This window comes from Erithacus rubecula (genome assembly GCF_903797595.1).
Source record: "Erithacus rubecula genome assembly, chromosome: 3".
In the NCBI taxonomy this organism is placed as follows: domain Eukaryota; kingdom Metazoa; phylum Chordata; class Aves; order Passeriformes; family Muscicapidae; genus Erithacus; species Erithacus rubecula.
The window spans coordinates 135420693-135433252 of NC_136689.1; the positions used below are offsets into that span (position 1 = coordinate 135420693).

Genomic DNA, 12560 nt, shown 5'->3' on the forward strand with positions numbered 1-12560 from the left:
AAACCCCAGATCACCAGCTCCCTTTCTACTGCCCGCCCCGCGCTGCATCTCCAAGGAGCAGTGCCAGGGCGCATCCCGCGCCACCTGAGCGGGCAGCAGCCGCATCTCCGCCCGCGCAGTCGGACCGGCTTCTCTCCGAGCAGCGCGTCCTCCCGGCAGCCCCGGGCCAGGGGAGGACGCGGGACTTTGCACCCGCGGGAAGGAGCCGCGGGCGGGAGCGCTGCGCTGCTCCGTGCGCCGCCGCTTCTGCCCCCGGCCGGGGCTGGGCCAGGGCAGGGCAGCGGCGGCAGCGCCTGGCTCGCACCCCCGGCGGGACCGGCCCCTTGCCGCGGGGGAGCGCCGAGCCTGCCGTGTGACAGCCGGGGGGGGCCGCTGCTGCCTCGGCGAGCCCGGCTGCGGCGCGGCGGCTGCAGCCATGTGTTTCTCCGCCTGCCAGTGACACAATAACACGGGAAGCGGCGGGAGGGCTCCGAGCCTGCCGAGGAGAAAAGTGACCTGAGGCGCTCAGGTGAGCCGGGGCGGCAGGAGTGGCTGTCGCTGCCCGGCACCCCGCGGAGAGCTGCGGAGCTGCCGGCGGGGCCAGCGCGGCCGGGGGGCGGCGAGCCCCGCTCCCCGCGCAGCCCGCGGCGATGGAGGAGGGCATGAGCAGCATGCAGCAGAAAGCGGCGGAGCTGGAGCACATGGCCGAGGTCCTGCTCACCGGCGAGCAGCTCCGGTAAGCGGTGCCTTCCTCAGCTTGGCCGGGGTCAGCAGCGGCCCCGCTGGCGGCGAGAGGGGGAGGTTTGGGGGGCGGAGGGCTCGGGTCCCCGCGGATTTGCTTTGCAGCGGAGCACCTGCCCTGCTTCCACCGCGGCCCGGCTCCGGCCCCGCTCTCAGCCGCCGCGGGGAACGCGGGGCCGCGGCCGGGGAGCCGGAGCAGCGCACGGGGGCTCCTGCCGCGCACCGCTGCTCCCTCCTGGAACAGGGGAGAGGCTCTGCGCCACTCAAGGATCCAACGCTGCGGGAGACGGCGTCTTTAAATATGAAAAACCCCAAAGAAACCGTAAGAGATAGTGTCGGCTCCCCGCGGAGAGCAGGCAGGGTCCCGCACAGCCCGAACGGCACTGACCCCGCAGAGCTGCGCCGCACTCCAAGGGATTGTTTTTATTTTGCATCAGCTGGTCCCAGCAGATGGAAGGGGATCCCTACTGTCAGTGCCAGCAGCAATTAACAGTGCTGTGTGACTGGAGTTGTGAGCAGCGCAGGAGCCTTGAAAAAATGCCTGACTCAGTTAATTTTTAATTTCTGTGGTGTATGCTGGCTATGTGTGCCGGCTCTACCTATACAGTACAGAGGAGAAAAAGAAAAGTAATTTTAATAGTTTCAGTTTGGTAATGGACCATCTTGTGATCCAGGAAAAAAAATCCCATTATGATGTGTTACGTGATTCACTAGAAGGGGATGGTAAAAATATTTTCCTAGTAGTTTTTCTTGAATTTTTAAAAACTTTTTTCTCAGATGCCAGACAAACACTGAATAGTGATAGAAATGTTCCCTGCTTTGGCAGATGCCATCACTGCTGCTAGTACAGACACTGTAACTGTTTGCATCCATGAAATGAGGAGTGCTGCTTTGTGATGCACACCAGTGATACTCCTGTTTGGCAAGTAAATGTTATTTTGGTGATCAGTCTCCAGTACACACCAGTGCCTCCTCCAAGCTTGAGATTCTGCATCAAAGTAGCCTGACATGACACTTAGGGTAACAGTGCACTGGCACAGGTCCTGCATGGTGGATTTGGTGCAGAGTTGAGCATCCAAGTGTCAGATAAGAATCCTGCTATTCCTAATTTATGTTACTAGAAGTTGAAGATTTCAGGCTAATACAAAATTTCTTTAAGGATCGCATTAATCTTTTTGTATAACTCATAGTTAAATGTAAAAGCAAAAGCTTTGCAATCTTTCTCTAAGGAAAAACTCAGGAAATGTTATCAAATCAGGCTCCTAAAATCAGCTCATCAGTGTTGCTATCAATGACAAAAATGACATGTGTCATTTTATTTATTAAGGAATTGAAACACAGTGGTCTTTTGGGGCAAGGTGATCTGCATATACAAAATAATTATTGCCCATCCTGTGAAGTTGCCTGTGGACAATCCTTCATGAATCTGTAAGAAGTGGTGTACCTCTGCTTGGACGGGAACTTCATGAACTAGTTAGTGTGCATGATGTCTGGCTACTGCTGAACAGGGAGATCCACTCTTCTTCTGGCCCTTTTCCTACTACCCAGCAGTGTAGTCCCACCTCCTCTTTGTGCCTTCTCATGGAACTTCTTGGACTTCTTGAAAACAGATCCAATGTGATGATTTGTTGGGTAGGTTAATTTTCTGATCTGCTGACTTCCAGAAGCCACAGAAGATAGGTGTTGGGAATGTGGAGCCAGGAGGAAGAAGTGGATGTGGTAGAGAAGACACAAAATTTCCGTTTCAGTAACAGTGAGCTGTTGAGTCAGCTGGAACCATACTGTTGTCTACTTCCCCCCAATTTTTTCTTTATTTCATTTTATTTCTCTATTGCAATACTCTGTGCAAAGGATTTGTGTTCTTCAGTTTTCCAGGCAGTAAAAGCCACAAATAAGTGATACAAGACTGGCGGGCAGACAAGTTTTAGCCAACCCTGCATTTAAAGTTTCCCTTTTCCGGTCCAAGATAAGCATATAATTGTTAATGTGAAATGAAAATGTGGAGTGTTTTTGGGATCAAAGACAGTTTCTATCAGCAGCCTTTGGGGCAGGCAAACAGATGATAGAAAACCAGCACACACATGCACTCAAGGCAACATACTATACTCTATTCTTAGATGCTTACAACTGCAAGATTCCCCAGTGGGATTGATGCAGCCAGACAGGTGATTATGTGTGTATTTGGGTGAAAGTGCATGCAAGATGAGCACATAACTTAGGAGTAAAAAGTGTAAAATGAAACTGTGAGCATGGTGTTACTTACACAAACCCAACCAAATGAAGGTATTTAAAGCACTCTTGTACTAGACCAAACAGCACATGTGTCTAAACTCAAATACTTACCAGAGCTGCTTGATTTAAATTCCTTGCAAAGTTCCTAGTGCCTGTCTCTCTCCAGCCTCATGCATTGCCTCATAGTTCTCATTCCCATGGGTTGTTGCATGTCAGTCCTTCTCTGGCAGGATCTGATGCAGTGAGGGTTGAAGTTGTCTGGGCTGCATCCTGATTTTGCAAGCCTGATTTTGCACACTGGCAGTGCCTGTGGTGGGAATGGAAGCCCTGTGCTCTCTTCCATTCCCTTCACAAATGCACAGTGACTGGGGGAGGGAGAGGAGTAGGACAGTGTTATTCCCTTCTGCTTGTTCCCATCTCTTGGTTGCTTGTGATGTGTGTTTTGCCTTTGCAAGGTCAGGAGCCTCTGCCCTGACGTGTGTAATGTCAGATGGCACCCAGGAACTTGGCTGCTGGCACAGGCTGTAGTATAAATCCTGGCCCATGGGTGGGGTGATTTATGGAAAAAGCAATGAGATCTTGAGCTATATGTTAGATAATGTGGTAAGTTTTTACATCGAGTACTGTCCTTTGCCTCTATACCCAGCAGCTGTCTGAGCAAATGCCTAACTCTTGCTTTTGGTTAATAGAACGTATTTTTTAAAGTGAGGACTTAGAAGTTTGGCTCTTGGCAAGTCTTTAAATTATTAAGCTGACAGCTGTGAAGGAAAGCTGAAGATTTCAGCAGTGTGACACATCACAACAGAGCCTTTGGCAGCTTCTGTTGCCGTGCAAGAGATTAGCAAGAGCACGGTGAAAGCTGGGATGGGCACGATCCAGCTGTGAGCTTTGGCACTGCTGTCCTGCAGGGACAAACTGAGGCTCTGGCTGCCTGACAGCTCCAGCCACCCAAAATCTCAGCTCTTCCTTTGTTCTGCTGCAGAGACCCTATAGCTGTTCAGTGGTGGGTGCTCTCTACTGAGGAGGTTGCAACAGCACTGCCCTTAAAATGTTTGAGAAGATCATGGTGCCTTCAGATTCCTCAGGACTGGGAGAGTTCTTCCCTCCCTGCTGCATCCCTGCCTGCAAATCCATGCCTGCTACAGCCCTGGGGAAGCAAATATCCCTGAGCTTTCTTGGCCTTGCTGGCAGTGCCTGAAGGAAGGTGTCACATCAGTAGTCCTTGTTAGAAGCTTAATAACAGCACTGCTGAAGCTGATCAGAAGCAGAACAATTCCAAGCTCATTTCTCTCACAGCTGAAGGCAACAGGTTGTGCCCATTTCAGCACTGTTTGGCAGAAGGATTCAAGTATTATATCTGGGTTTGAGCACTGACTTGGATAGAGCTGATCTTGCCCTCTGGTGAGCAAAAGCAGTTTCAATGGGCATGTTTTGATACAAATGAAATGGTTGCCTGTCTTACAATGTAGGGGTGTCTGAAATCTCCTCATCTGCTAATTGTTTCTTGATGCCAGATTGTCACCACAATCTTGTGTATCTCACAAGAGTCCCTTATTTTTTGCAGAAAATGTGCCTAGTAATTCAGGAATCCTCAGGTTTCAGTCAACCGAGCAGCAATATTTAAATATCTATTACTGTTATTTTATAGGATGTGCAGTTCTCTGTAGTAGGTGTAACTTGAATGACTTTTAGTGTCTCTGCAGATTTTTGGGTCCCTCTTTATCACCAGCTTTCACAAGAAGCTACATCTTTCCCTAGTCACACTTCTGTTAAATAGTTGGGTAAATAAATATGTTTTATTTATACATGCTTCTCTAGATGAGGCAGTGATTTTGATAGAATAGTTTTTATAATGAACATCATCTTTCTTTTTGCTTAGAGGAATAAGAAGCATGTTTCTTAGATATATTTCTTTCTCTTGGAAGAGACAAGAGATTCAACAAGAATTTATTTCCCTCTTTCTCAGAGATGGTGTACGAGTTTTGTTTTACCTTTGTTTTAAAGATTTTACATGGTGAACAGCTACATGTTTTGAAGCTGTAAGAAAAAAAACAGTTTCACTTGTCTTTCAAAGGTTTCACTTCAGGAACCTTGTCACTTTCAGAAGCCATGTTAGAATGCATAACTTTTAGAGTCATTAATTTGTGAAGGATGGCAGCACCTACAAGTCTACAACTTTTTTCTTATTCTAAGCAATAAACAGTCACCATTTTTTTTCATGGTGATGGGATTGAAAAGTTCATTAGCACACTAAGGTGCAGAAAGCCCATGGCACACAGCAGTGACACTTTCTAGAGCAATATCAAAAGACCCTTAGTGTTAATGTACTGTTATGATACATGATTATATAAATTATATAGTTACAGAATTTGTTAAATGCTATCACTGTGTTTGAAAATGTGTTAGACTCTGGTGTAAGCTTAGACTCTAAAAGGATTTAAGATATATGATTGTCTTATTCTCACGTCACATCCCTAGATGTTAGACAATCATCTATGCTATTTGAAGAATTTACAGAATTTTTTAAAATGAGATTTTGTGATCTTCCTAAGACAATCCAATTTTGTACTTCCTCTTCAGGGAATGATTGTTTTTCTACCTCCTGAACATTTTTCTTGCAACTCGCTTAGTTCTTCGCAGTAGTTGCATTTCCCAAGAGCTACTGATTGAGTTCAAAACTAACCCTGAAAAAAGTAGCTTTCAGTTGTCTCACTTGAGAAGACCCTCGTATGCTCACTTCTTCAGAGAGGACAGAACACAGAGATTATATCATCAGATCTCCATGGAACAGATTCCTCCAGAACTCTCTGTACAAATAATTTCACTTCCATCAAGTTGTTTTCCAAAATCAAGCAACCAAAAAATTGTCAGTTTTTTTTCTGTGAGGTTTCACCAGAGTGAAATGCTGAAAGAAAACATGTCAAAGTGAAGGTTGGTAAAGCTGCAAAATGAAGTGTTCTGAAGTCAGGTTTCCTGCTAACTCTACCCTATTCTAATAACAAACTCGATCTATATATAAATATATATTTTAGATTCCTGGGCCAGGATTTTCACTTTCTCATGTCCCTCAGTAAAACTGGGGCTATTCAACATTTCTAGAAATGAAGATGTAAAGCTTTGTTTCCTTAGTTCTTTCCTTTTAGCTATGCTTTTTAATAATTCAGCAGCTTTCCTCAAGCACAGCTCAGAGATCAAGTAGTTAACAATATATGTGCAAATAGCAATTGTTCTTTGTACATAAGAAAGCAAATGTTCATAAGAAGGCAAATGTACTTGAGAAGGCAAATGTTGTATGAGTGGTTTGTGCTGTATATTTTATGTATTCCATTCCACATGGAGTCAATCATTAACTTTAGTCTCAGGTTAGCAGAGATCAGCAGGCCAGTTTATATGTATAACATGTGCAAGAATATTTTTTATTTATTTTATGTTAGAGGAGCTGCCTGTGAAAAAATGAAACTTGTTTCAAAGTTGATGATAATGCAAGGAAGGCATAATGAATGTGCCAAAATCAATCTAGGTTTGCATTTATTACATAATCCCTGCTTCTGTGAGAGCAGTGGCCGTAGGCTGGCACCATGACAGAGAAGTCCTCCTATCACTTGTCACTATAATTTACCATTTGTGTAGCAGTAGTGCCTAGGAATTTGAGCTGTTTATCAGATCCCAACAGGGGTAGCTGCTGAATGCTCTGAAAAAAAATAAAGCCCTTGCAGCACAAATCTTGGTAGCATGTCTTATATCAGTGGTGGGTTCTGGATGGTGAGGGATGGTCTGTGTGCAGCCACCAAGGTGGGATTCTGTCAGGAATGGGATTTCTGTTTTGGGAGGTCAGACCCTGAGCCCAATAGTGGCATCCTGAAAGCACAGAGAAATGGGTAGTGTACAGAAATGGGTAGGGAGCTCTGGGTACCCTCTTTGGGTAAGGATCTGCTCTTGTAGCCCCCCAGAGTCACACCAGTAAAGTAAGAGATGGGGCTGGAGCCAGGAGGGAGGTTAGCCAGCCTTTACTATTGGGTAGGTGGAAAAGGATAAGGGAGGAATCAGTGTGTCTCACTTTAATTAAGGTATCTGTAGATTCCAGTACTTTTTGAAGCATAAAACTGTAGATGTAGAACTTAAGAAAATGAAGGATATTGTCACAGCAGCAAATGCCAGCCTCTCTGCAGTCAGCTAAGTTCCTGACATGGACTTCTTGGTCCCCCTCATGAAGTGTCCAGGTACTGAAAGCCAGCTTGGTGGTAGCTTTGGACTTTGGGTCTGCTCTCAAAAATAGACATTGCCTTCTTAGGCTCAGGGCCCTTCTAACTCTCTAGCTATTTATTTTTTATTTTCATAATCCTGGTATGGTTATTCTGTTAATTATCTTGCTTCTACCATCCTGGCATAGCAGACTTGTGTAAGTCCCTTTACTAACTCAAAGGTACTTCTCTTTTCCTTTGTTCAAGGCCAGTCATCTCCTCAGAATAAATTTAAGTGGAAAGAGGTTAAACTGATTAAGAACTGGCAAAGGGGATCAAAAACTGGGGAAGAAGCAAGAGCTAATCAGGTTTGGTTTGTTTATCTGGTCTTGGAAGAAGAATTGTGTTGAGGCTCTAAAGGTTAATAAAGACAGAAAGTGTAAGCTTGAAGTCTCAGCAGAACCACTGGCATTTGTTGAGGGAAGGATGTGTTAATTATGAGTTGTTCTTTTGTTCTTAAGCAAGACCAGGACATATAAACCATATGTTTTAAACCATTTTAATATATAAACCACTGGAATTAAATAGGTGTCCTTGCCTTCCAGTTCCCTCCTCTCTGTCCTTCTTTGGACTGGCTTAAGCATCTCTGGACCATCACCATATGGTGGCCTGCCCTGGGGAAGTGATCAGCAGAGGTTTTGGAAGACTGGTATTTCAGTTGGGTCAGTTTTACAAACCAATTTACCACATGACCACAAAAAAGCTTTCTCTGAAGAGGTACAGGGGGAGAAATGGGGGCTGGCTTCCCCCATGTCACTGAAATATGTATGGTTTGGGGCTGTGGTTTACTGATAGAGCAGATCTAACTGCAGCCTGCTGCTGCCCCACTCTTATCACTTCCCTTGCACCTCACACTGGTGTTTGTCTGGGATCAGAAGTTCAGGGAACTGAAGCAGCTGAAGCCAAATAAGAAAAATTTAACTTTCCAAACAAGTTCAGCATGAAGTCAGACCAGTGCCAACACTGGAGTGAATGAGACAGCAGAAACACATGGCCAAGGACAGGGAGAGGGAATGGTGGCAGCAGCCACTGCTAGGTTTGCTTGACCACCCCCTCAGGGCTTAATTTTCTGGATTCCCCCTAAAAAATGTCAGACTCAGTAGAAGATATATTGTAAAAATGGCATTGAGTTTAAAATGCACAATGCACATGCTGTTACTGAGCAGGAACAGAGACTAAGTTTGACAATTTTTTTTTCTTTCAAGGCTTTTACCTTTACTTATACACTCTTGTTACAGTATTGTGCATGAATGAACGTTCAAATACTGACATTTCATATGTTTTGAAATTTGTATTGTGCAATTTGCATGACCAATTTATCACCACTGTGACAGCACTGCTTCAGAATGCAATTCTGACAGTAATTATCAGCCTTTTACAGTTTATGTATTTCATGTCTTAGCAGTGCCTCAATCTAGTAAATGCTTCAATCTAGCAAATGCATTCAGATCTCCAAGGTGCAGTTACAAATAATTAAAAAATGTTCCTAAACTTGCTAATTCAGAGTGAACATAGAAGCATGTTCTCACATCTCAAGGCTGTAATTCTCAGTTTCCTTGCAGTTGTGTGGTTGGGTACATGGGCTACCACAGCCATGTCACATCGATTTGCAGGCAGGTGAGAGTTTTCTGGTTTTTGTGAGGAGCCAGGGGCAGGTCATGCTGTGGGTTTTCTGTGACTATTGGTCCATGTGTCTGCAGAAAGGAGCAGCCCAATTCCCTTGGCCTGGGGCTTCTGCTGCATGGCTGGTGCACTGCACTGGTGTGTCTGAGCCCGTGGTGAACAGTCTGGGAGGCTCAGCCAGGTTATCATGGTGTCAAACTAGTGCTGATCATGGTGTAAGGGGTAAGATCAGCTGGCCTGAGGTCAGGGGATGGGGACCCCACAGTGAGAATGGCTTCCCAGGGAATCAGTTCTTGAAGTTGAAAGTGCAGCTCTACCAGTCCAGGAGTGCCTTCTCACCCTGCTCAACCCTTGTTTACATGGCAGGTTTTTGGTAGAGATCACAGCAATGCTAGACAGGGTTTGGGTGACTCCATCCAAATGGATCTGTGGCTGTTTGGGTGAGGGTGCCTCCTCTATTAAGGCAGCAAGTACAGAGATGCTCACCTGAAGGTAAAAAATCACATGACAAACTGTTACTAAATGGTTGATCAGAGCAAAAGCCCATGCACCTAAGAGATGGTGACAGTAAAGATGGGAGCTTGAAAGTCAAGTATGAATACTGTGTTTGGTGTGACAGAAGAGAAGGCAATGGAAAGAATCTGGGAGATGGACACTGTTATTCCTCTCAAGAGCAGTGGCAACTGTTATTTCCAAGCTGTAATGCTGGATAAGATTCAAACAAGATCATGTTTGTTGAGGACAGTGCATAGAAGACTTGAGGTGGAAAATGGCAGGGAAGGAGAATTTGAAACAGAACTTAAACTTTATGGGGAAGTGGTATGACTGTCCTGAAAGGGCATGCACTGTGTAAGGAATCTGCAGAGACCAAAGTTCTTCTGCTGATGGAGCACTATCATATTTTTTCTATATTAATCTTATATGCTGTACCTGGTTTGGGAAGTTTCTTCCACCCACAGTAACACAGTGGCCATCCAGCACAGTAGCCTTTTGTTATGGAGGTTTGTGTGGATTTGCTGCCTTGCTTCTCACACTAAGAACTGTTGGGTGTTTTTCTCTTAGTGTTCAGCTGAACCACTGCACAACCCACTGTGTCTGCACCACTCACCTGTGTATTGGGCCAAATGGGTTTATTGGCAGTTAAAAATAAGTGTTTGTATGTTGTGTCTGTTGCTCTTTGTGTTGTGACTTGTGTCTTCAAGGCATTGTGGCTGCTTAAAGCAGGCCTGCCTGTCCTGTTGTGTTTTTACAAGTCTTGGCCCTGATTTAAGAGGCAGAGCAAGTGCAAGACATAGTTACAATATGGTTAGCAAAAACAATGATTTTTAATTTAATTCCACTGAGTACTGCAAAATATTCACAGGAAGCTGAATTTTTCAGGGCTTATCTGAGGTATCAGTACAACATTTATGCTCATCCTCCTTGGAAGGAGGATCTGACAACACACAGCCAACACATCACTCAGAGTTAGGATTGCAAATAATGGAAATGACTTCTGGAAGGGTATTAGCTAGGCATTATTTATAGTGCTGATTGTCAGCAGTGGAACAATTTCCTTTCATTTTTTTCTGAAAAGATCCTTGTCTTGATAATCATACATCCTTTTTTGCAGTAGCATATAATTGTATAGCTTAGAAATTAGGGAGGTATAATAGAAAGCTGTTAATTGTTTCCTGATGCTCAGGATGTAATTAACTTACACTTTCCTCTAGTTGAAATTGATTTATTTTTACTAAGATGTAGAAAAAGTATCTCTTAGCTTAAACTGCTATTTTGCTGGTTGTTCAGTGCAAACAGAGGGAGGTTGTCACAGGCAGAAGCTCAAAGTAACGTTATCATGTGTAAATCCCAAAAGAGATTGTACAAATACCTTTCAGAGAGTGTCTAGAAGCTTAAAGACTTGCCTTGGACAATTATTTTCAAAACTCATAGCATGTTGGACAAACTCAGACCTTTCAAGTCTTTTGGGAAATGACTAGAAATAGATTAAATGATGTTAATAAGTAGATCTCTGTGACAATAAAAATGGGTCCATAAGTGCAGCCATTGGTAGACATGTTACTACATGTCTAATTAGACAAGGGATGAAGATGGGTTCTTAAAAACACACTGAACAGAACAAATAAAGCACAATTTATTAAAAGCTTTATTTATCTTTAATTTTGCAAAACTGTGCAACCCTAAAATAAACTGCAACAACTTGTCTTCCTACAAGACTCAAGCCCCAAGGAGGGCTGGCTCTCAGGCTGGGGTTGGGCCAGGGCATATACAGGAGGTACTGGGTCTGCTCAGAGAAGAAAAGGCCTGGGGAATTCTTCTGATTGCAGCTACTAGAATGGGATGATGTAAGGAAAACAAAAGAGAATTTTCCAAGGTGCACAGGGATGGTACAAAAGGCAGTAGTCAAAATTTGCAAGGGACTTTCTAGTCAGATATTTAGAAAGAATTATTCTCTGTGAGGGTAAGTAAAAAACTGGAATAAGAGTCCAGAGAAGCTTTGAAATACTAAAATCTTGCCTGGACATGACCCTAAGCAACTTGTACTAACCGGTTATACTTTCAGGATAGGTTGGACCCGATGACCTCCAGAGATCCCTTCCAGCTGAATATTTTATGAAGGCATAGTGTGTTGTCTTCTTTAAGCTGTGGTGGCTGATATTATCAGCTTTTTGTTATTGGCTGGTAACCAGAGATGGTTATCCACTCTCTGCACTGGTGGGAGGGCTGCTGAGAATGCCTCCTAACCTCTTCAGTGCCAAATCAGCTGGCAGCTTGTTCCACTGCTCTCACATTGCCCAGCTTTTCAAGCAAATTTAAGGATGAGAAACATATCCATTCCCAAATAAATCCCAAGAACTTTTGAAATCTCTGTTTCAACTGAGATTTTTAGGAAGATGTGAAGGTGACAGCCTGACTCCCTTGACCTCAATGTCTTACGTTAGGGTAGGATTTTACCTCAGTTCACACGAGATTCATCAAATGCCAGCATCACAACTCATCCCACCACCAAGACTTCTCTCCAAGATGTTTGTGATCTGTAGATTCAAGTCTCAAGAATTTGGGGTACAGAAACCAAAGTGCACTTATTTGGGACATGCTGGTTTTATAGCAATCCCTGAAGAGTGAGAATAGGGAAAAGGTGGGAGACAGTGTAGATAGTAATATGGGCTGTAAGGGCAGTAGGTCAGGGTGCCAGCAATGCTGCTGGCTGTGCTCTGATGGCATTGCAGGAGGAACAGTCATCTCAGGGCCAGCTACCTGCTCTTCCTTCTTGCTGCCTGCAGGACACTCTCAGATCCCCTCCTGCACAAAGGAGGGACCAGTTTGGGAGTTCATTTGTGTGCACAGTGTATGCACAGGTTCCTGTGCATAGTTCTGCAGCTCCAACTTTGTTCTGTGGAAAGAGGATTTGCATTCACATATTGAGGGAGGAAAGTATTTGAACTATTAAAATTTTCTTCCCTTGGAGGGACACATCTCATCCTGCAATCAGAGATGATTATATCAAGCATGTGCCCAACCACTATCCCACCTATTTTAAAAATAATAATGTCCCTTTCAACACACACACAACAATGGGATTTTTTGCTTTCTCTGTATGTGCTTTATCACAATGTTGCAAGGCCTATATCCTTTAAAAAATATTTCCTCCTAGGGAAAAATCCAATCTCTTTTTCTATAAAGTGGTGGTTTTTCCAAGTGCTATGCTTTGGGCCTACTGTAATGAATCAAACACCAGTGGTT

The 12560-nt window shown here is 44.3% G+C and overlaps 1 protein-coding gene across 1 annotated transcript in view; it reads left to right on the forward strand.

Moving 5' to 3' along the window:
- The first annotated feature begins 377 nt into the window (after nucleotides 1–377).
- The window catches only part of DEPTOR (DEP domain containing MTOR interacting protein), a 74362-nt gene continuing 62179 nt past the window's right edge, over nucleotides 378–12560 (forward strand). Inside the window, exon 1 of the mRNA XM_079302145.1 lies at nucleotides 378–715. Coding sequence (XP_079158271.1) covers nucleotides 630–715 — 86 coding nt within the window. The 5' untranslated portion in view covers nucleotides 378–629. The remainder of the gene's footprint in view (nucleotides 716–12560) is intronic.